General features: G+C 43.8%; 1 protein-coding gene across 2 annotated transcripts in view; it reads right to left on the bottom strand.

The window, feature by feature from the left end:
* TRIM44 (tripartite motif containing 44) overlaps positions 1-24116 on the bottom strand; it is a 66106-nt gene that overhangs the window by 36002 nt on the left and 5988 nt on the right. For both annotated transcript variants that reach the window (XM_069739944.1, XM_069739946.1), the window contains exons 2-4: positions 20742-20819; positions 8566-8787; positions 2963-2982 (exon numbers count right to left, since the gene is read on the bottom strand). In XM_069739944.1, the coding sequence (XP_069596045.1) occupies positions 2963-2982; positions 8566-8787; positions 20742-20819 (320 nt within the window). The remainder of the gene's footprint in view (positions 1-2962; positions 2983-8565; positions 8788-20741; positions 20820-24116) is intronic.

The raw sequence follows: 24116 nt of genomic DNA, 5'->3' as shown, positions 1-24116 counted from the left end.
TGGAGCCGGCCCGGACCTCCATATTACTTTTACTCACAATTTATAAGAAAAGTGGCAGTAAAGAACAGCCGGCACAATTGGCCATTGACCAGTGCATTCCCCGGTGTCTCTTGTTGGGGGATTGTATGACCTGTCTCTTCACAATCAATATGCGCTCGCAGATGTGGCGGTGACAATTTAATTTGAATGTCTGTCAATCCTCCCTCCCCCACCCACCATTCAATCAGAAGTATTGATCTGTCATGGCTTCTTGGTTTGTCACTCCTTGTAGCCTGTGTCCCATCCCCCTCCTCGCCTCCACATCAACCTCAGTGACATTGTTTTTAGGCCTAATTCACACATGGTTCCTATTCGTTCTGTATATGGAGTTAACGTACTATGCAGCTATTCACACAATGACATGGTGTATATTGTCACCGGGTTGTTTTTTGTTTTTTTCATAAAATACAATTTTTTAATGCACAAAGCATAAAAGCCTATGATTGAGCAACACTGTCCAGAGGAAAACCGTATCAGGTTCGGTAACAGCTTTTATCCAAGGCTCTGGTCGGTGTTCAGTCTCACACGGCCCGGCATACACAAACTCCAGCTCTGCTGCACTCAAAACCTACAACTGACACACCTAATCCTTACCCGCAGGATTAAAGGGAACCTGTCACCTCAAATTCACGGGATATTTAAATCAGTTTTTACCGGTCCAATGGGCGGCGCTTCATCTTCATTTCTCCACCCAGTCCGTCCCTGTTTTCCGCAATATTTTAGTGAATTAGAGTATGTGTGCGCCATAGTTGGCGCGTGCGCAATGCAATCTTCAGTCGCGCACGCGCACTATGCGGGCAAAGCCGAAAAGCATTACTGTGCATGCGCCCGCGCACTATGTCCCGCAACACACCGAAATACTTCCGGGACATAGTCCGCGGGCTCATGCGCAGTAATGCAATGCAATCTTCGATCACGCATGCGCCAACTATGGCGCACGCGTACTCTAATTCACTAACATATTGCGGACAACAGGGACGGACAGGGGTGGAGAAATGAAGATGAAACACCGCCCATCGGACCGGTAAAAACTCATTTTAATATCCCGCCAATTTGAGGTGACAGGTTCCCTTTAAATGTGAACCGCGGCCATGGGCCACTTGCAAGATCCATACTGGAGGAAGAGATCCATCCCACAAACCATTCCTGCAGATCTCGCCAAAAAATAAAAGCCCATGTCAGTTTTTTTCTAAATCTGACTTGGTCAAATAGCTTGACCCATTCCACACTTTTTTTTTTTGCGTTGTACTCACAGCCCTGGCCGTGAGTACAACACTCTCTATCATGTTCAGTTATGTCTCCAGACACGTCCTGGGGGACAAGTAACGACCTTCGTAGAAGAGTCCCATCACTGCCTCAAAAGTACTGTACACACGAAGGTTTTTGTTTTTGCAGACTTTTTGAAACAAAACCTCCAATTTTTTTCAGAAATGAAGTTTTTACTCAAACTCCTAAAAAAACAAATACTGTAAAGGTTCCCTTACACACCAGACAAACATGGACCAATTCTTCATCGGCTGGATAAAGGGACGTTCATCGGCCATGTTGGATTTTTTTTGCGGCCAATTAACGGCCAGTGCTTTTGACTGGCCCCAAAAAAATCCAACATGGCCGATCGATGTTTTGAATGATGATCGCTCATTGGTCGGCCATCAGTGGAAACCAACAATTATTTGTTTTACCGAAACACCCGTTGATCATTCCTAATGGTCAAAACTGCCCATTTCACCCCAAACTTCCACTACGTGTAAAGGGGTCTTAATTTTGTGGTGCCATGAAGTCACTTTTTTTGCAAGCGGTATGTGTGAGATTTTGCCCTGCTGCTTTGTAAAAAGCAGGATGGGCTTACTAAAGAAGGGTACCTTTGCACCCTTTTAACAAAAATTTTGCAATTTTTTTTTCTACAGTACTTAATACACAGATAATCACGATATCATTAACACCATACATCTAAAAAAAAAAAAAAAATTTTGGAAAATATTTTTGAACGATGGATAAGAAGTTATTTAATAGTCCCACTGACTCGGCAGGGAGGGGGTAGGTTCATGTAGTTATTGAAAGGCTTTGTCCATGTTTGGATATGTGCCTCGTACCTTGGCCGGGGCCCAGTTGCTGGGCTACAAACATAGACACTGCATTCTAGCCACTTAGAGGATTAAAAGTGTGGGGTGGAGATCAGCAAATGGGGTGTTTTGGGTGGAGGGTGATGACGGATAGAGTCGGTGATATAATCCCTGCTCTCCGCTCCGTCACCCTGCCGTGTGGAAAGCTACTTACATTCCTGCGTCTCCTACAAACACAAGTTTTATCCGTGTTGGATTTATGTCTAAGAAGGAAACCTGTCGGCGAGAGTCACATTAACCAGCTGCCGCCACCACCGCCATTGGGGGATCACACTATATTTATTCCACTAACTGGTTTTCGAATTCCAGGATAAATGTGAATATGAGAAATACATAAAGGGTTAAGATCGAAGGATCGCTTTTAGTATTAAGCTACATGACTATTGCATTAATGTAATCACATCCCTATGGGATTACATCCGTCACACAAAGAAAAAGCATCCAAAATACAACAAGGGTGCAAGAACTAAACATCCATGATAGAAAATATCCAGAGTTGAGCAAAAACATTTGTAGAACCCACATTTGGAGTCCGTGGCCACCAGACCATAGCCCTGCGGACCGCCTCTTAAATGTTGGCATCCTCTAAATAGCAGACCCCACTACATCATTATATTGCGGCGAGGCGATCGCATGAGGTTGCGGCAATGCGGGGGATGTCAAAAAGGTAGGAGGTTTACAGGGCTCTGGTCCGGTGGCCATGGACCGCCAATGTGGCCAGTGGGTCAGGGCCCTAAGGATCTTTTTGTTAAGCTCTAATATTATATTTGAAGTAGAGAACATATTGTCCATATACTCACTCGTCGTCCTCTTCCAGATCCTAGCAATTAAAAAAAAAAAAAATATGTTAGGAACAGAAAGCATGTAGCAAAACAAAACAAAAAAAAAAAAGCAAAAACATTTTTTGAAAAGTTTTGCACCAACAATTCTCTCTCATTGTATGGAGGGGGGGCAGGGTTGGCAAAACACAGTTTTTCGAAAAGATTTGCGACAAAAGCAAAAAAATACAAATATTCATGTATATGTAATAAAAAATAAACTTTTGTATGTTTGTTAAACTTAAATGTTTCCCATTACCAAACAAATGTAAAATATTAGACAAAGATAACACAAGTAATCACAGAATGCAGATCTTTATTGTTAAGGGAAAAAAAATCCAAACCTACCAGGTCCTGTGTGAAAAAGTGATCCCCCCCCCATTAAAAACAAAACAAAAAAACAAAACTGTGGTTTATCACATCTTTGGGAAACGGAGTTCATAGTCCCAAGACACACACAGGCCTGATTACCGCCACGCCTGTTCTCGATCAAGAAATCACTCAAATAGAACCTCCCTGACAAAGTGAAATACACCAAAAGGTCCTCATGAGCTAGACATCATGCCATGATCCAAAGAAATTCTGAAATAAATGAGAAACAGTAATTGAGATCTATCAGTTTGGAAAAGGTTATGAAGCCATTTCTAAAGCTTTGGGACTTCATCAAACCACAGTGAGAGCCATTATCCACAAATGGCGAAAACATGGAACAGTGGGCAACCTCCGTAGGAGTGGCCAGCTGACCAAAATTACCACTAGACGACTCATTTAAGAGGTTACAAAAGACCCCACAACAAGATCCAAAGAACTACAGACCTTATTTGCCTCAGTTAAGGTCAGTGTTCATGACTCCACCATAAGAAAGAGACTGGGCAAAAATGGCCTGCGTGGCAGAGTTCCAAGATGAAAACCACTGCTGAGCAATAAGAACATAAAGGGTCATCTCAGTTTTACCAGAAAACATCTTAATGATCCTTAAGACATTTGGGAGAATACCCTGTGGACTGAAGACACAAAAGTTGAACTTTTTGGAAGGTGTGTGTCCCATTACATCTGGCGTAGAAGTAACACAGCATTTCAGAAAAGGAACATCATACCAATAGTAAGATATGGTGGAGGTAGTGTGATGATCTGGGGCTGTTTTGCTGATCTGGACCTGGAAGACTTGCTATGGTAAATGGAACCATGAATTCTGCTGTCTACCAAAAAAATCCTGAAGGAGAATGTCCGGCCATCTGTTCGTGACCTCAAGCTGAAGCGTACTCGGGTTATGCAGCAGAACAATAAAGTCCACAAGCAAGTCCACTGTTGTGAATTCTGCTTTTGGGCTCCCTCCGGTGGTTGTAGGTGGTAATGCAGTTGTCCCTGGGTGGCAGTCTTGGACAGGTGTATCTGCTGATTGCAATTCTGACTTGGGAATTTAGGTTTGCAGGACTCATTAGTCCTTGCCAGTTGTCAATGTTCTTGGGAAGTGTTGGATCTTTGTCTGGCTTCTCCTGCTTAGCTGCCAATTCAGCAAAGATAAGTGTCTGTTTCTTTTTCTGTGGCACACTTGCTGTGTGCTTATATTCTGTGCTATTCATTTGTTTTCTCTTGTCCAGCTTAGACTGTGTCAGTGTTTTCTCAGTCTTGTTGGATTCTCTGGAGTCGCAGATATACGCTCCACATCTTTAGTTAGATGGTGGAATTTTTTTTGTATTTTCTGCTGTGGATATTTTTGAAGGATTTTAATACTGACAGCTTAGTATCCTGTCCTATCCTTTCCTATTTTAGCTAGTGTGGCCTCTTTTGCTAAATTCTGTTTCCTGCCTGCGTGTGTCTTTTCCTCTACTACTCACAGTCATTATTTGTGGGGGGCTGCCTATCCTTTGGGGTTCTGCTCTGAGGCAAGGTAGAATTCCTATTTCCATCTATAGGGGAATTTAGTCCTCCGGCTGTGTCGAGGTGTCTAGGATTTGTTAGGCACACCCCACGGCTACTTCTAGTTGCGGTGTTAAGATCAGGGTTTGCGGTCAGTATAGTTACCACCTCTCCAGTGAAAGTTTTCATGCTGCTCCAAGGTCACCTGATCATAACAGTCCACCTCTGAATGGCTTAAGCAAAACTAAATTAAGACTTTGGGAGCGGCCTAGTCAAAGTCCTGCCCTTAATCCAATTGAGATGCTGTGGCATGACCTTAAAAAGGCGGTTCGTGCTCGGAAACCCTCCAATGTGGCTGAATTACAACAATTCTGCAAAGATGAGTGGCCAAAATCCATCCAGAGCATTGTAAAAGCCTCATTGTTAGTTATCGCAAATGCCTGATTGCAGTTGTTGTTGATAAGGGTGGCCCAACCAGTTATTAGGTTTAGAGGCAATCATTTTCTCACACAGGGCCCTGTAGGTTTGGATTTCTTTTTCTCTTTATAATAAAGACTTTAATTTAAAACTGTATTTTATGATTACTTGTATTATCTTTGTCTAATATTTACATTTGATTGCTGATCTGAAACATTTACCGTAGTGTGACAAACATGCATAAGAATAGGAAATCAGGAAGGGGGCAAACACTTTCACACAAATGTTTCTCAATTCCAACCTGTCATCATCTTGTCTACAAAAATTTCCTATCAGTCATAATGTCTGTACATCTATTGCAGCCTTTACAACCTCCCGGGCTGAGTAGGATAATCGTCAACAGGAGGCCAATACAGCCAGTTATCTGACGCCTAAGGCGAGAGCTTCATGGTCGAATCCAGTGCAATTTCAAAAAACCTGATCTGCACATCCAAACATAGACTGAGTGTGAACAGGTGCTGAACCCAGAGTCGCCAACTCGTATATAGTTAAATAAATAGGGCAGCACACTGCAGCGCCAAAACATGCAAACTTGAAAAAACGAAATTTGAACTGCATTACTGCACTAGAAATATGAAAAATGAGAGCTTTTAGCGCACAAAAATGGCCAATTTTATGTGTACCTCGTAGCCACGTTAAGGCATCTCTCTTATACGAGGTCCTACGTTTGACCTACCTCACTGAGAATAAACGTCTCCATCTGAATGGGTACATGTGAAACCTCTTCTTGGACTCAAATTCTCTCTCTATGTGGAGGGGTATTGGACCTACTATAATTAAAACACCTGAAGCTAGGAGGCGGGGAGTGCACGATCAGAAGGCTAGAGAATACATTTCAAAAAACCTGATCTGCACATCCAAACATAGACTGAGTGTGAACAGGTGCTGAACCCAGAGTCGCCAACTCGTATATAGTTAAATAAATAGGGCAGCACACTGCAGCGCCAAAACATGCAAACTTGAAAAAACGAAATTTGAACTGCATTACTGCACTAGAAATATGAAAAATGAGAGCTTTTAGCGCACAAAAATGGCCAATTTTATGTGTACCTCGTAGCCACGTTAAGGCATCTCTCTTATACGAGGTCCTACGTTTGACCTACCTCACTGAGAATAAACGTCTCCATCTGAATGGGTACATGTGAAACCTCTTCTTGGACTCAAATTCTCTCTCTATGTGGAGGGGTATTGGACCTACTATAATTAAAACACCTGAAGCTGCACATCCAAACATAGACTGAGTGTGAACATAGAGAGAGAATTTGAGTCCAAGAAGAGGTTTCACATGTACCCATTCAGATGGAGACGTTTATTCTCAGTGAGGTAGGTCAAACGTAGGACCTCGTATAAGAGAGATGCCTTAACGTGGCTACGAGGTACACATAAAATTGGCCATTTTTGTGCGCTAAAAGCTCTCATTTTTCATATTTCTAGTGCAGTAATGCAGTTCAAATTTCGTTTTTTCAAGTTTGCATGTTTTGGCGCTGCAGTGTGCTGCCCTATTTATTTAACTATATACGAGTTGGCGACTCTGGGTTCAGCACCTGTTCACACTCAGTCTATGTTTGGATGTGCAGATCAGGTTTTTTGAAATGTATTCTCTAGCCTTCTGATCGTGCACTCCCCGCCTCCTAGCTTCAGGTGTTTTAATTATAGTAGGTCCAATACCCCTCCACATAGAGAGAGAATTTGAGTCCAAGAAGAGGTTTCACATGTACCCATTCAGATGAATCCAGTGCAATGTCATACGGAATGTTGACTTCTGGACATAAAAGTGCCTTTCCAGGAAGCTCAGCCTTTCCAGGGCTTCATAAATTGCTATTGTCACAATGTACTGCAATACTAAATGACTAGTCAGTAAGTTGCAAAACTACAAAAAAAAAAAAAAAAAAAGAAAAGAAATCCTTCATACAGATATGTAGAAAGAAAAATTAAAAAAAAAAAAAAAAGATGGTTCTCGAAGGAAGAGGAGGAAAAAACAAAAGTGCCAAAGTGAAAATGTCTCCAATCGGAAGGGCTCATGTTCTGCATGGGAGTGTACATAACACACCCAGGATCTTCCCACATTATTTGGGACCTCCCACTTTGGGATGGGGCTTTAAACAACACCCCTTTCCGGCCCAAGTTTGCAATCATTGAATGTGAAAAATTTGAGATCGCCCTTTTAAATTCACGACTGTTGGCAAATTTGCAATCCCAAGGACAGACCTTAAATATTTTGTTCTGGAAAATTCAATTAATGCAAATTTCCTTTTCATAGTTGTAGTATTCCACGCGCTGGCTCCTAAGCCACTCTTGTTCTTATTGTTAAAAGGGGTTGGACAACCACTTCTTAAATGCTATAGTCGCTCATATAAAATGAAAAAAAAACGTATACTGATCTCCTCGACTGGCGCCAATCAGGCAATGTCGGCTATGTGTCACCCGGTGTTCACATAACATTGTAACATGACGTGACCGTTGCAGCTTATCAGTGGCCGCTGATGGGTTGCAGCGGTCATGTGACATAACGTCACATGAGCGCTGAGAAACACAGCACTCACATCACTGGAATGGGGCTGGACCAATGGTTTTTTTTTTGTTTTTTTTAATTATTTTATTTGGGGGACTATAACATATAACAATTGGTTGTGCAGAACCCCTTTAAGTTTGGTGGCTCCTGTGTGGGGAACATATAATGCTATTTGATGCTACTCTGAAGACATCAGCGTCTTGAAGTTTCTCAGCCATGGAGTTAAAGGGGTATTCCAGTTGGAATAAGTTATCATCTGTCCACAGGATCTGTGCTCAAGTGCTAGGATCTCACTGATCGCCAAAACGGGGTCTTTACATCTTCAGAAGAATGGTCTGTGCTCCACTGCGGCTCCATTCATTGTCTATGGGACTGCCGGAGAAAACGGAGTAGAGAAGAAATGGCGCGGAGGCCGAGCATGCGCACTGCCACTCCATTCCTTCTCTATGGGACTGCCAAAGAAAACAGTACAGAGGAAATGGCGCGGAGGCCGAGCATGCGCACTGCCGCTTCATTCTCACCCTGTTATGGTCACCAAAAATTATTACCAATCCACGAGATAGGTGATAACTACCAGATCGGTGGGCACCTGACCCGAGACCCCCACATATCTAGACGTTAACACCTGTCCTGTTCCTAGATGATAACGTCTTGCATCCAGAATACCCCTTTAATAAGATCACCATGAAGACAGCATGGGCGCGCAGGGTCTGGCCTTCTCAAGTCTTTGCATTACCAGTTGGTTGAAGCTGTTGAGTTGTTCGGTGATCTCCGCCATCTCAGCCATCAGCTTGCACATATGGACATTGAGTTCAGCCAGGGCCTCAGTTACGTGAGCGGAGGCCACGGCTTCCTTAAGGTCCACGAAGTGCAAGGCCTTGGTCTCCTCCTCGTGCACTAGTTTCTTCAGGTGCTCAAACTCCTTCTGTACAAAAATCTTCAGCTCGGTCCGTGTGATCTATGAGAGAGGAGGAGAAGGAGGACTTAGTGCTCAGCAAGTCAACGACTGGTTACATCAGGAAGCCGGTTATGGAAAAGGTATTTATTTATGTATTGATGATTTATGCACAAATACATAAAAATTATTTCATTTTTCACACTGTTCATTAGGCTCCCAATTCCTATTCTTCACATGGACATTAGCAGCAAGAGAATGATTGAGAACCTATTAGTATGTATAACAGTATAAACTGAGCATGCTCGAATCTGGGCAAAGATCATTGTGAAGGAAAGGGAAGGAGGTGAGCTGTGACATCACCTACTGTGGATGCTGGATCCTGTGCTATCTATTGAGAGGAGTTATCAGTCATTGTACAGGAGGAGAAGGTGAGCTGTGACATCACCTATTGTGAATGGTGGATCCTGTGTTATCTACTGTATATAGAGGTGTTATCAGTCATTGTACAGGAGGAGGTGAGCTGTGACATCACCTATTGTGAATGGTGGATCCTGTGCTATCTACTGAGAGGTGTTATCAGTCATTGTACAGGAGGAGGAGGTGAGCTGTGACATCACCTATTGTGAATGGTGGATCCTGTGTTATCTACTGTATATAGAGGTGTTATCAGTCATTGTACAGGAGGAGGAGGAGGTGAGCTGTGACATCACCCATATAGAGGTGTGATTCTGCCTGTGATGATGAGACTGCTAAAAAGGTAACAATTGCAAGATTTATGTTCTTTAGTGATGTGGTAAATTGAAAAACAATCAACCATTTTTTCTGTACAGTGACTTTTGAGGGAACTTTTCCTAGGCGGTGTATTATGAACACTTTATATATCTGGGACACAAGTATCCTCCCTCCTGTAATATATTATTAGCATTACATTTCCTTTAGTTATTGTGCAGTCACATAGTAACCAGCAATAATTACACCACTTGTTTCTTGGGCTTTTCACGGCTGGTATGCAGAATATTCCGCAAAGTGGGAGGCAGAACATTCTACAATCTTTATAGAGAAATTCCGGGTTCTCCTCCACACATGTACTGACTGCTCCTCACTATCGGACTAGGCGGGGATGACACCTCCAGATCCAGGCTTTATGCCTCCAGGCCAGTTCACATTTCTATCAGATAAGGCTCCATCCAAACCCTTGAAATGTAAAGGCTGCAAACTACTTACGACGATTTTTTTTTTTTTACTTGGATTAAATGTATTTTGGGTTAAAATAATTTTTGCAATTGGGTTTCAATAAAATGTTACCCCTTCTGACTTATTGGCTGAGTAAACTGAGACTCCATCGCTAGGCCGATTCTTTTATAACTCTTTTGCTTGTCTTTTATTTTAGCTTTCAGGTGATTTATGACAACACCATAGTTCAGTGATAAATCATAAATCAATACAGAGAACTTTAGAAAAAGTCAGGTAAAAGAGTTACAATCCCCCCGTCATAACAAGCTCACTGAAAGGTTCTCAGTTTCTTCATTCTGAAAAGTGTACGGAATCAAAGAACTTGTAAGAGAAAAGCAATGCAACATTTTAAATGAAACCCAAATTGCAAAAATTGTTACATGAATTTAAGGAATAATACAGAGATACATTCTTTAACCTTCCTTAAATTGGTAGAGAGTCCATGAGTTGGGATCCCCCAGTCCTCTGGATCCCTCGTAAACATTTTGTTTTATTGCACCGCTTCTGTGTTTTAATGTTGCCAAAATAGAAAACGGAAGCAACTTTGCAAGAAGTCTTTGATAAAAATGTGCTACCGTTTGGTGTACGCAGTTCCTATGAGAAATTATGTGTCTCCATGGTTACAGACTGCAAACAAACTCTGTGCAGTCAGATCCTGCAGTCATATCCTCTTTCATCTTTCCGCTATTTATTGCCAACCTTCTCAATATATCTTAGTGTGAAGAGGTTAGATGGAGGGAAGTATGACTGTATAGTCAGGCTGCGCGGGGTCTGGAGCCCGTAGCCATAGAGCTCTGCATAGGAGCTGTATACACAAAACGACTATTTCATTAAACTATTTGCTTAACTTTTTGTTACTTGCAAAAGTATGCACATCCTTTATATACGCACTTTTCTAATCTGCATTGTTTTCATGCACTAATTAAAAGCCTGGTGGGAGCACCGTTGCTTTTTCCATTGAATCGTGCTGGAAGGTTTTCTTTAAGGGGTTATACACCTCTGCGGATATTTTTACTTAAATGCATGTATTTGATGATTACAATCGTTTTTAACCAGGAAGTTTAATTAAAAATATTGCACCCTCTTTGCTTTTACAGGCTCTTTGTTTCTCTCCACATTGGACTTTGATGTGGTCTGTGGTCGCAAATCGTAAGAGAAGAGCTCAGAAAAAGAGATAAAAAGGAGCTAGAAACTTTCCCACTGGACCATCAAAATGAGCTCACTGATGGGTTCCCATTTAACTCATTCCTCAGCCAGCAATAGACAGTGCAACACAAAGGCCATAGAAGTCAAACAGGGCAACATTCTTAATGAAACACAATTACAAAAATTATTTTTAGCGAAAAATACAGTTCTAAAAAGAAAAACTATTATGATATAGGTTAAGTTCCATACCACCGGTATACAGATATATAAAATGCGTAATATACAGAGAAGATCATTTATTGGCACCCATTTGCTAATATGACAGGATGAAGATCGATTTAGGAGTCAGCAATCTACAGTGTTCCATCTGCCATGGTATGCTGGGACTTGTAGTTTCACAAATGTTGATATGCCACGGGTGTCTGAGCCTGAATGTATCAAGGTGGGGTGCACTTTATTTGCTGCTATAACTTCACTCCACTATAAAGTCTGCTGTTCTCGATTTGACACTTAAATAAATCATGAAATCAGCTGCATTCCACAAACTGACTGTGAGGCACCTATCTGCAGCAGGAGCCCTCCCCCACTGTTCTTTCTATAATAAAGGTAGAAAAATGCCACACATTTTATGCAAAATTTCCAAAGGGTTGCACTTGGCTCTCCCGAGGTGTTCCCCGGTGTAATTATAATGATTTTTTTACATTGGAAATTGCTATTTGATAATATTTTCTGCCATATTCACTGTTTGTGCAGCAAGAGATTCATCCTGTTGTCAGTGCGGCATTCATGGCGGGAATCTGTATTGCTCTCAAGCTGTGAAGAGTGGAGATCCCGCAGTTTTGTGAGAGCAGAGACGTCATTTCCCCGCTCGCCTCTGTCCTACAATGACTTTCACTGTGGTAATTTTGTCAGAATTTCAACTTTTAGAAAAACCTTTCAATTGACCTAATCCAGAGCGGAGAGGAAACATCTTGACCTGTCTAACCCGAGCAATCAAACATTAGCGATCGCGTCAATTAGAGACAGACGTTAACGTCAATGCTCTCAAACCTTTATCCAGCGGGGAAGAATCGAATAATGGAAGTGCCTGCTGGCTCCAGAAAAGGAGGCAAAATCAGAATTAGAAAAATGCAAGAACCAGGCAGGTTTATCAACCATCAGCAGGGAAAGACAAGCAGGAAAAAGTCATTAAATTCTCAACTTCTGCACGCTATAGGTTATAAGGATTGCAAATGGTTTCTTTAGGAGGTCACGGCCCCTATTTAACAGACACACTATGTTACCTAACGCACTAGGACTCACCTCGGAGTTATCGACTACTTTTGATTAACGTGGCATAAACAATACATTTGCCGCCAGAGGCAAGGGCCTCGACAAAACCGCAGGGACACCGTTGGCTCATTGAGGTCGTTGGTCGCTGTTGGGATCACGACTTTGTGGATTTGTGGCCTCCATAAACCATATTAGCTATACCTTTGGAGCATACTTATTAACAATCCTGATTTTTGCAGGACCGTCCCACAATCTATATACAGAGATAACATCGGTACCGACAATGAAAAACAAAGATAGATTTGCTGCAAATGTGATTTTGTTTTGATCCGGCACCAATGAAACAACGTTTCGACCAGCTGGTGGTCTTGATCAGGGACATCTGTGTGGATAGTGGCCGGCTGCCTGCACGTATATCCATGTACAGGTGCGGAGGTTATCGCTGTATCTCTATAGGACCATTGTCCTTTCCTCTACCATGACCGCTGCTATAGGCAGTGTTGCCGGCTTGACCTTATGTGTCCCACAATCTAGGCTCCAAAAGGGTCTGATTTTGTGCTAATTTGCATTAAAGGGACATTTATGTTATTTTATTTTTAGCCGGGTTAAATGTAAGTATGAACACTAAGGGTATGTGCACACGATGCAGATTTAGTGCAGAACTGCAGCAGATTTTTCTGCAGCAGAAACGCTGCAGAACTGCACTGTGATTTACAGTACAATGTAAAAAAAAAAAAGCTGTGCACATGGTGCAGAAAAATCTGCGCAGAAACGCTGCAGATTTCAAAGAAGTGCATGTCACTTCTTTTGTGCAGTTCTGCAGCGGTTCTGCACCCTCCATAAAAGAAATCCATTGGTAAAAAACGCATAAAAAACGCATCAAAAACGCACCAAAAACACGTAAAAAACGCACCTGCGGATTCTGCCAGGAGATACAGATTTAGTGCAGATTTTATGCAGAAAATTCTGCACCAAATCTGCATCGTGTGCACACAGCCTTAAATTGAGATGACATTGCGTCAGAGGTCTGCGTCCTCCCAGGCATGTAAAGTGTGAGCAGACTCGGGGGCTACATTGTGGTCAGTCTCTGTTGATATCAATTAGGGAACACCCCACTGGACCCGCCATATTCCGGGAACACCTCACAAGACCTGCCGTATACTGGAACACACCATAAGACCTGCCGTATACTGGGAACACTCCACAAGACCTGCCGTATACTGGGAACTTCCCACAAGTCCTGCCGTATACTGGGAACACCCCACAAGTCCTGCCGTATACTGGGAACACCCCACAAGACCTGCCTTATACTGGGAACACTCCACAAGACCTGCCGTATACTGGGAACACCCCACAAGTCCTGCCGTATACTGGGAACACTCCACAAGACCTGCCGTATACTGGGAACACTCCACAAGACCTGCCGTATACTGGGAACACCCCACAAGTCCTGCCGTATACTGGGAACACCCCACAAGTCCTGCCGTATACTGGGAACACCCCACAAGTCCTGCCGTATACTGGGAACTTCCCACAAGTCCTGCCGTATACTGGGAACACCCCACAAGTCCTGCCGTATACTGGGAACACCCCACAAGTCCTGCCGTATACTGGGAACACTCCACAAGTCCTGCCGTATACTGGGAACACCCCACAAGACCTGCCTTATACTGGGAACACCCCACAAGTCCTGCCGTATACTGGGAACACCCCACAAGTCCTGCCGTATACTGGGAACACCCCACAAGTCCTGCCGTATACTGGGAACACCCCACAAGTCCTGCCGTATACTGGGAACACCCCACAAGTCCTGCCGTATACTGGGAACACTCCACAAGACCTGCCGTATACTGGGAACACTCCACAAGACCTGCCTTATACTGGGAACACCCCACAAGTCCTGCCGTATACTGGGAACACCCCACAAGACCTGCCTTATACTGGGAACACCTCACAACACCTGCCATATAAAGGGAACACCTCACAAGACCTGCCGTATACTGGGAACGCCCCACAAGACCTGCCTTATACTGGGAACACCTCACAACACCTGCCATATAAAGGGAACACCTCACAAGACCTGCCTTATACTGGGAACACCTCACAACACCTGCCATATAAAGGGAACACCTCACAAGACCTGCCGTATACTGGGATCACCTCACAAGACCTGCCGTATACTGGGAACACCCCACAAGTCCTGCCGTATACTGGGAACACTCCACAAGACCTGCCGTATACTGGGAACGCCCCACAAGACCTGCCTTATACTGGGAACACCTCACAACACCTGCCATATAAAGGGAACACCTCACAAGACCTGCCTTATACTGGGAATACCTCACAAGGCCTGCCGTATACTGGGATTACCTCACAAGTCCTGTCATATACTGGGCACACCTCACAAGGCCTGACGTATACTGGGCACACCTCACAAGTCCTGTCATATACTGGGCACACCTCACAAGGCCTGTCATATACTGGGATTACCTCACAAGGCCTGCCATATACTGGGATTACCTCACAAGTCCTGTCATATACTGGGCACACCTCACAAGGCCTGCCGTATACTGGGCACACCTCACAAGGCCTGACGTATACTGGGCACACCTCACAAGGCCTGACGTATACTGGGCACACCTCACAAGTCCTGTCATATACTGGGCACACCTCACAAGTCCTGTCATATACTGGGCACACCTCACAAGGCCTGTCATATACTGGGATTACCTCACAAGGCCTGCCATATACTGGGATTACCTCACAAGGCCTGTCATATACCTCACAAGTCCTGTCATATACTGGGCACACCTCACAAGTCCTGTCATATACTGGGATTACCTCACAAGGCCTGCCGTATACTGGGCACACCTCACAAGGCCTGTCATATACTGGGAATACCTCACAAGTCCTGTCATATACCTCACAAGGCCTGCCGTATACTGGGCACACCTCACAAGGCCTGCCGTATACTGGGAATACCTCACAAGTCCTGCCATATACTGGGATTACCTCACAAGGCCTGCCGTATACTGGGATTACCTCACAAGGCCTGCCGTATACTGGGAATACCTCACAAGTCCTGCCATATACTGGGATTACCTCACAAGGCCTGCCGTATACTGGGATTACCTCACAAGGCCTGCCGTATACTGGGATTACCTCACAAGGCCTGTCATATACTGGGATCACCTCACAAGGCCTGGAATATACTGGGATCACCTCACAAGGCCTGGCATATACTGGGATCACCTCACAAGGCCTGCCGTATACTGGGATTACCTCACAAGGCCTGCCGTATACTGGGAACACCCCACAAGTCCTGCCATATACTGGGATTACCTCACAAGTCCTGCCATATACTGGGAACACCTCACAAGTCCTGCCATATACTGGGATTACCTCACAAGTCCTGCCATATACTGGGATCACCTCACAAGGCCTGCCTTATACTGGGATCACCTCACAAGGCCTGGCCTATATGGAGAGCAGCTCGCCAGACCTGCAGTATCGTGTCTGACCGTACAGGGACATGGCCTGATCATACCACATCTCCTGGGCGGGGGGGGGAGTAAGAGAGAGGATAGAGACATAACAGAACAATCACAAATAATTATTTCTTTCAGGTAGAAAATTGCTTAAAAACAGGCAAACAATCCTCTGTGATCCTGTGCTGCTTTGTCTGTATACTCTCTTCCTTCCTGCCCTGCCTGGAGATGTGGTGTGATCAGACCCTGTTCCTGCGCGGTCAGACTCGGCCATTACACAGCAGGACACATTTATAAGATTATCTCAGCGCAGGAATATTATATTTTAACACATCAAGTTGTGGAAATTATTATTATTCCAAGATCTTTTAATTAAAATGAACTTTGTTAGTGGGAAAACCCCTTTAACCCCTTTCAGACAACGGGTGTAATAGCACGCCCATATCGGACTCCCTCCCTTTGATGTGGGCTCCGGCGGTGATCCCACATCTTTTCCGGCACATGTCAAATGTCGGGAACAGCTGACATGTGCCGCTAACAGCCGTGGGAGAAATCGCGATTCTCCTGCGTCTGTTAATTCGTTAAATGCCGCTGTCAAACTCTGACAGCGGTATTTAAAGTGCGCTTCCTGCAAGCATGCCGGAAATCTACCCATCTGTGACCTTCGTCACGTGATCGTAGGTCACCGATAGGTTGGCATGACAACCAGAGGTCTCCGCAGACCACTATGGTTTTCATTGCCGGATTGCTATGAGCGCTGCCCAGTGGTCGGCGTTCATAGCAAGTGAGTAATTCTGCTACATACAGGTGATCTGATCATCGCCTGTATGTAGCAGAGCCGATCGGGTTATGGTAGCTTCTAGCCTCCCATGGAGACTATTGAAGCATGTCAAGAGTAAAAAAAAAATATTTTTAAAAATATTAAATACATATAAAAGTTGAAATCGACCCCTTTTCGCCCCATTCAAAATAACACAATAAAAATAAAAATCAAACCTACACATATTTGGGATCGCTGCATTCAGAATCGCCCGATCAAAAAAAAAAAAAAAGATTAACCTGATCGCTAGAAGGCGTAGCAAGAGAAAAAAAAAGTCAAAAAACGCCAGAATTATGTTTTTTTGGTCGCCACGACATTGCATTAAAATGCAAAAACGGGCGATCAAAAAAACATATCTGCGCCAAAATGGTATAATTAAAAACGTCAGCTCACCCAACCCCAGATCACAAAAAACGGAGATGCTATGAGTATCGGAAAATGGCGCAATTTTTTTATTTATTTTTTTTATTTGGAATTTTTTTTCACCACTTAGATAAAAAAAGAACCTAGACATGTTTGGTGTCTATGAACTCGTAATGACCTGGAGAATCATAATGGCAGGTCAGTGTTTAGCATTCAGTGATGATAGTAAAAAAGCCAAACAAAAAAAACAAGTGTGGGATTGCACTTTTTTTTTTGCAATTTCACCGCACTTGGAATTTTTTTCCCGTTTTCGAGTACATGACATGGTAAAACCAATGGTGTCGTTCAAAAGTACAACTCGTCCCGCAAAAAATAAGTCCTCACATGGCCATATTGACGGAAAAATTAAAAAAAAAAAAAAAAAAAAAGTTATGGTTCTGGGAAGAAGGGGAGAAAAAAAAACTAAAACACATACGAAAATACCTCTGGTCGTTAAGGGGTTAATAGTTATAAATGTTATTCCCGTCACCTGTGAGTGGGTTTAATGCCTTATATGATTGGTGCACATATTATCCAGTGTAAGTTATTCGTGTATTATATGACACTATAACCTGGGATGGTTCTTAAATAAAAAAAAAGTATTTCGCCCAAAGGCCTGCATTAACCTTAATGTGGCTTCGGAACGCAAGGATATATGATCACATAGGACAAATATGCTGAATATCAGTAGAAAACCGATTGAGACTGATAAGTATTTTCGCTCTGTCTTATCTTTTTCAGACTCTCATGATCAGATGACGGCTCCGAGATGGAAGTGTTGGGGCAACGCGTCTTTAAAAAAAACATAAAAACTATTGAAAAGTAACTTCTATTACTCACAGAAAAACGAAGAAAGGAAAGCAAGATCCTCATTGTCTGCAGAACATCGCAAAGTTACAAAGAACGCAGGATTTCGCTGGTCTATAAATTACAGTGACAGCCTATGAAATTCAATGGGCAATGCGCAATGCCGCATGTCTCCAGTGGTGGCGCTGTAGAGAAGGGTTCCCCTTAGTTTACAGATGTTCATTGTGTATCCCCCTTTTTTTGTACAGTTCTTCTTGCAGATTTGCCACGGATTTCGCCCTACATATTGTAAAAAAAAAAAAAAAAAAAAATGTGCAGAAAAAGTTGATGCGCTGACGGAACATGTATCTGCAATTTGCGGATGGGTTTCATTAAAATGTCTTCCACTTTGGATACGCGGTTGAATTTCCACCAGCAAATCCGCAGTTAAATTTTCCTGCGTACTTGCCACATACCCTAAAAAGAATGAATCGGGCAATCTTCATCCCAACCCTAACCCATCTCTTCAACCTATCTCTAACAACTGGTGTTTTCCCCTCAAGCTTCAAACATGCCTCCATCACACCTATCCTCAAAAAGCCCTCTCTTGACCCATCCTCTGTATCTAGCTATCGCCCTATATCACTTCTCCCCTATGCCTCCAAACTACTGGAACAACACGTTTACCTTGAACTGTCCTCCCATCTCTCTTCCTGCTCCCTCTTTGACCGCCTACAATCTGGCTTCCGGTCACACCACTCCACCGAAACTGCCCTAACTAAAGTCACCAATGACCTCTTAACCGCCAAGAGCAAGCGACACTACTCTGTCCTCCTCCTCCTCGACCTGTCGGCTGCCTTTGACACAGTGGACCATTCCCTATTATTACAGACCCTCTCATCCCTTGGCATCACAGACTTGGCCTTATCCTGTATCTCGTCATACCTAACAGACAGGACATTCAGCGTCTCCCACTCACACACCACCTCCTCACCTCGCCCCCTATCTGTCGGAGTCCCACAAGGTTCAGTCCTTGGGCCCCTGCTCTTCTCCATTTACACCTTTGGCCTGGGACAGCTCATAGAATCTAATGGCTTTCAGTATCACCTCTATGCTGACGACACACAGATCTACATCTCTGGACCAGATATCACCTCCCTTCTAACCAGAATCCCTCAATGTCTGTCCACTATTTCATCCTTCTTCTCCGCTAAATTTTTGAAACTTAACATGGACAAAACAGAATTCATCATCTTTCCCCCATCTCACGCGACCCCCCCAACGAACCTATCAATTACAGTAAATGGCTGCCCACTCTCCCCAGTCCCACAAGCTCGCTGCCTCGGGGTAATCCTTGACGCTGATCTCTCCTTCAAACCACATATCCAAGCCCTTTCCACTTCCTGCCGACTGCAACTCAAAAATATTTCACGAATCCGTTCATTCCTCAACCATGAATCTGCAAAAACCCTAGTCCATGCCCTCATCATCTCTCGCCTTGACTACTGCAACCTCCTGCTCTGTGGCCTCCCCACTAACACTCTCGCACCCCTCCAATCTATTCTAAACTCTGCTGCCCGACTAATCCACCTGTCCCCCCGCTATTCCCCGGCCTCTCCCCTCTGTCAATCCCTTCACTGGCTCCCCATTGCCCAGAGACTCCACTACAAAACCCTAACCATGACGTACAAAGCCATCCACAACCTGTCTCCTCCATACATCTGTGACCTCGTCTCCCGGTACTTACCTACCCGCAACCTCCGATCCTCACAAGATCTCCTACTCTACTCCCCTCTTATCTCCTCTTCCCACAATCGTATACAAGATTTCTCTCGCGTATCACCCCTACTCTGGAACCCTCTACCACAACACACCAGACTCTCGCCTACCATCGAAACCTTCAAAAAGAACCTGAAGACCCACCTCTTCAGACAAGCCTACAACCTGCAGCTACCACCGATCGACCAAACCGCTGCATGACCATCTCTACCCTCACCTACTGTATTCTCACCCATCCCTTGTAGATTGTGAGTCCTCGCGGGCAGGGTCCTCATTCCTCCTGTACCAGTTATGACTTGTATTGTTTAAGATTATTGTACTTGTTTTCATTATGTGTACCCCTCCTCACATGTAAAGCGCCATGGAATAAATGGCGCTATAACAATAAATAATAATAATAATAATAATAATAATAATAATAGGAATGGAGTGGTCGGTTGGGCCTAGGTTACTGGCCACCTCTGCAGTCCATCACAAGTGGTCAGTCCCCTAAGCTAGAAGCGCAGCGCTTACAATCACTTTCCTGTAGAGCTTGCGAGTGCTGCGCTGTAGCTGGTCGGGTTCAGCAATCTGGCCGGCTTCAGTGTCCGGCTGTTCTTCCGATGCTGCAAAGGCAGAGCAGCATTGGAGAAAGCAAATTTCGGGTTAGCGGAGCAGTCATACTGCTGGTTCAAGCTGTCAATCATCAGGAGCACAGCGCCACCCAGCAAGCATGGAGGAAGAGAAGCAGCGTGCTCCTGAAGTTAGAAGATGAGATAAGCCTTTAAAATCCGTTCTCTGCACTGCGTCGGAGGTCGCAAATTAATTAGTGCAAGTGATTTTCTGCGTCTGGATGGCATTTTTGTATAGCTGAACCACGTCAATCGTCTAAAGGCAGCGGGAAGAAATGGTTGTTGCGTTCCTTAGCGACTGATTACATATGCCCCAACGAGCCCATTAATTATAGAGGAGACGACACTACTTGAATGGTATCCAAACCCAAAGTTAAGTGTTTCCCAGGCGGCGTGGAAAGCAAGAAAGCGAGCGAGAGAAAGCAGCGGAGGGAAGCAGCAGGGGACACAGAGGGCAGGACGCGCACGCTCACTTACTGTGGAGTTGGCGCACTGCTCCTTTAACTTCTCCACCATTTCGCCCATGGCAAGCTTCAGGTCAGCGGGTTTTCTATTCTACAAGAAAGAAGGCGGCGGTTGTTATAGCAAAGGTTAGAAATCATCTGACAATAGGACAAAGAAATAGCTATTCTGTGGACATTACTGGTCTCTATACCCCGCACCAGTTCAGGCTGAGGTCTGCCTAATACAGTGGTCTGGCCTAATAAAGGGCCTCCCCAAAAATTGTTCCCACAAATCTGAAAGTGCGATCCGTCACTGCACAGAACACGTCTCCTCCAGATTCCAGTGGTGGCGGCTTTACACCGCTCCATCCGACGCTCGGCATTGTGCTTGGTGATGTACGGCTGTGTGCAGCTGCTTGGCCATGAAGCTCCTGATGGGGGGGTGCAGTGTTTGTGCTGATTACAGGGGAGGTCTGGACTCTGCAGTTATGGAGTGTGGGTGACTTTTCTGCCCTCTGCTCCTCAACACTCGGCCCACCGCTCTGTAACGTTACCGGGTCTCCACTTCGTGGCCGAGTTGCTGCGATTCCTTCCATTTCTGAATAAAATTACTCAAAGGTGATGGGGGAAGATTCAGGAGGAAGAACGGACTTGTTGTAACGGTGACATATGGCACTGGATTGCAGAAGTAAATAAGAGCGGTAACATTTACATCAATTTGAACCACTTTGGGGAGTAGTAACCCCTTTATTATGATCTGTATACACACACATGCAATGAGCTCCCCCCAGTGGCGGCTGCACACAGACACAACTCAGTTTTTTTTATTTTTTTGAAAAATGTATAAATAAGTTTTTAAAGACCTTTTAGAATACAACGTAACGTCACAGATTGCAGAACACTCCCCCCCCCCCAAAAAAAAAAAAAAAAAAAAATCACAATTTATCGAAATAGTTCACAATCCAGACATTCTTTCCTCTGACAAGTCTCTTATCTGCCTTCCCTGCCCCCATGGCAAATCATCTGTTCCTTACCACGGCAGGAGGAGAGCGAGAAAGTAAAAGTTGCTCTACTCTTGTCTAATATCGCAGCTGAAACCCATTCCTGCCGAGCTGCATTACCAAACATGGCCTAAGATCAAGAGTGGCGCTCTTCATAATGGAAAGGGAAATTATTGGTATTGTTTCCCAAAATTCCTGTTCATGTATCTAAGCCTGAGAGACAGTCAGTGTATCTGACTGACAGGTCCCTCCCGATAAAACACACCAAGGGCCAGACCTGTCACTCAGTGGAAGCGCGCGGGGATCTGGTACTAGATCAAAAACGTACGTCTCCGTTTTATTTTTCTGCAGGGAAAAAAAAAAAAAAGCGTCATGTGAACAGCTCCTTTGATGCTAATGGGTACAAGTTAACTCTTTGATAAATATAGAAAAAACAACAAATGTCTGAATGAGGCCCAACACATAGATTTTGCTGCAACTATGTTTCCGGATTTATAGCAGAAGTTCTGTTGAAAATATCTGCCATGTTAGGCTTCGAGGGGTATTCCCATCTCCAAGATCCTATCCCAATATGTAGTAGGCGTAATAATAATAATAATAATAATAATAATATCATCAAATACCTCCAATTAGAAATGTAGTATAGTTGTCCTGATTCACTGTGTCCCTTTCGTCATGTGCAGGACCTTAGGTATCCATGGTTATGACCACTGATAGTGTGACAGTTAGTTGCTAATGGTCATAACCATGGATACCTAAGGTCCTGCACATGAAGAAAGAGACAGTGAATCAGAAAAACTATACTACATTTGTAATTGGAGGTATTTGGTAATATTATTATTATTATTACACCAACTACATATTGGGATATATCTTGGAGACGGGAATATCCCTTTAAGTCTTGCACTTTTGCATCCATACCATAACCAGGATGTATATTTATAAACTGGAAGCAAATAGGGAAAGTTCCTATTGGATGAAAGCAAGCAGAGATCTTGAAAATGTCTCATCATAAAAAAATTTTTTTCTTCTTTTTCCGGTCCACATCCCATCTTTTCTCCAGTTACATTACTTCCACGTCTGTTGCTTCTCTCGTTAGAGAACAGTAAATCATTTTCACTGCCCCCATTTATGACTAATAAACTGTCCGGATTTTTCTAGAACACGTCTATCCGTCCCGTCAAGTCATTTCAAAGCCCAGTTGTGCGGTATGAGAATGTGGCCCGTAACGTGCGTCGGGGTATGACAGTCATGCTGAGGCAGCAGGAAGATGAAAGCAGCACTGTCATTACCCGAGATCAATTAACGACCTGAAACGCGTGTGTTGGGCTTTATAAGCCAAAAGAAAACAGATGAAAAATCTCTATTCATTATACGCAGGACAGAAAAAATCAATGAGAGTTTAAATTACACGTCAAGATTGTGTTATTCGGTAAAAAAAATAAAAAAAAAAAAAAGCACTAAACACTACTACTCCCAGCATACCCTGATCACTGGGCGTGACCATTAAACGATATGCTCCATCCCAGGGCACTCTAGCTGTTGTGAAACTACAACTCCTAACATGCCCTTACAACTTGTAATGCTGGGCACGGTTAACCCCTGCTTGAGTCTCCATGTGTCACCCACCAGACATAATCTTAAAGGTACGGTACATTCCCACACGCTATGGACTTTCCGCAAGATTTCAGAAGTATACGGCTATGTGCACACGTTGCAGATTTCCTGCAGCTCTTTTTTCCCGTGCAGAAATGCTGCGGTTTCGCAAGTGATTTACAGTACAATGTAAGTAAATGGCAAAAAAAAAAAATGCTGTGCTGATGGTGCGGAAAAATCTGCACAGAAAACGCAGCAGATTAAAAAAAGGAGCATGTCCACGGCTTTCAGTGTCTTTCCTATGCTGATGACACAGATCTACCTCTCTGGACCCAATATCACCTGCTTACTAACCAAAATCCCATATTCTTTCTTCTCTGCTAAATTTCTAAAACTTTTCATGGATAAAACAGAATTCATCATCTCACTCAACCCCCTCCCCCCCCCCCCCAACAGACCTGTCCATCAAAGTCAATGGCTGCCCACTCTCCCCAGTCCCACAAGATCGCAGCCTGGGGGTAATGCTTGACTCTGATATCTCCTTCAAACCACATATCCAAGCCCTTTCCATCATCAATTCAAAAATATTTCCCAGATCCACACATTCATGGAATCCTAGCATGTTAGAGGATAATTACTTCACGTGATCTAGACTCTATGCTTCTCTTAACCCCTTCATGACCTTGGGATTTTTCGTTTTTCCGTGTTCGTTTTTCACTCCCCTCTTTCCCAGCGCCATAACTTTTTTATTTTTCCGTCAATTTGGCCATGTGAGGGCTTATTTTTTTGCGGGACGAGTTGTACTTTTGAAC

Source organism: Ranitomeya imitator, chromosome 9 (assembly GCF_032444005.1).
Source record: "Ranitomeya imitator isolate aRanImi1 chromosome 9, aRanImi1.pri, whole genome shotgun sequence".
NCBI lineage: Eukaryota > Metazoa > Chordata > Amphibia > Anura > Dendrobatidae > Ranitomeya > Ranitomeya imitator.
This window is presented reverse-complemented; position numbering and strand designations above follow the sequence as displayed.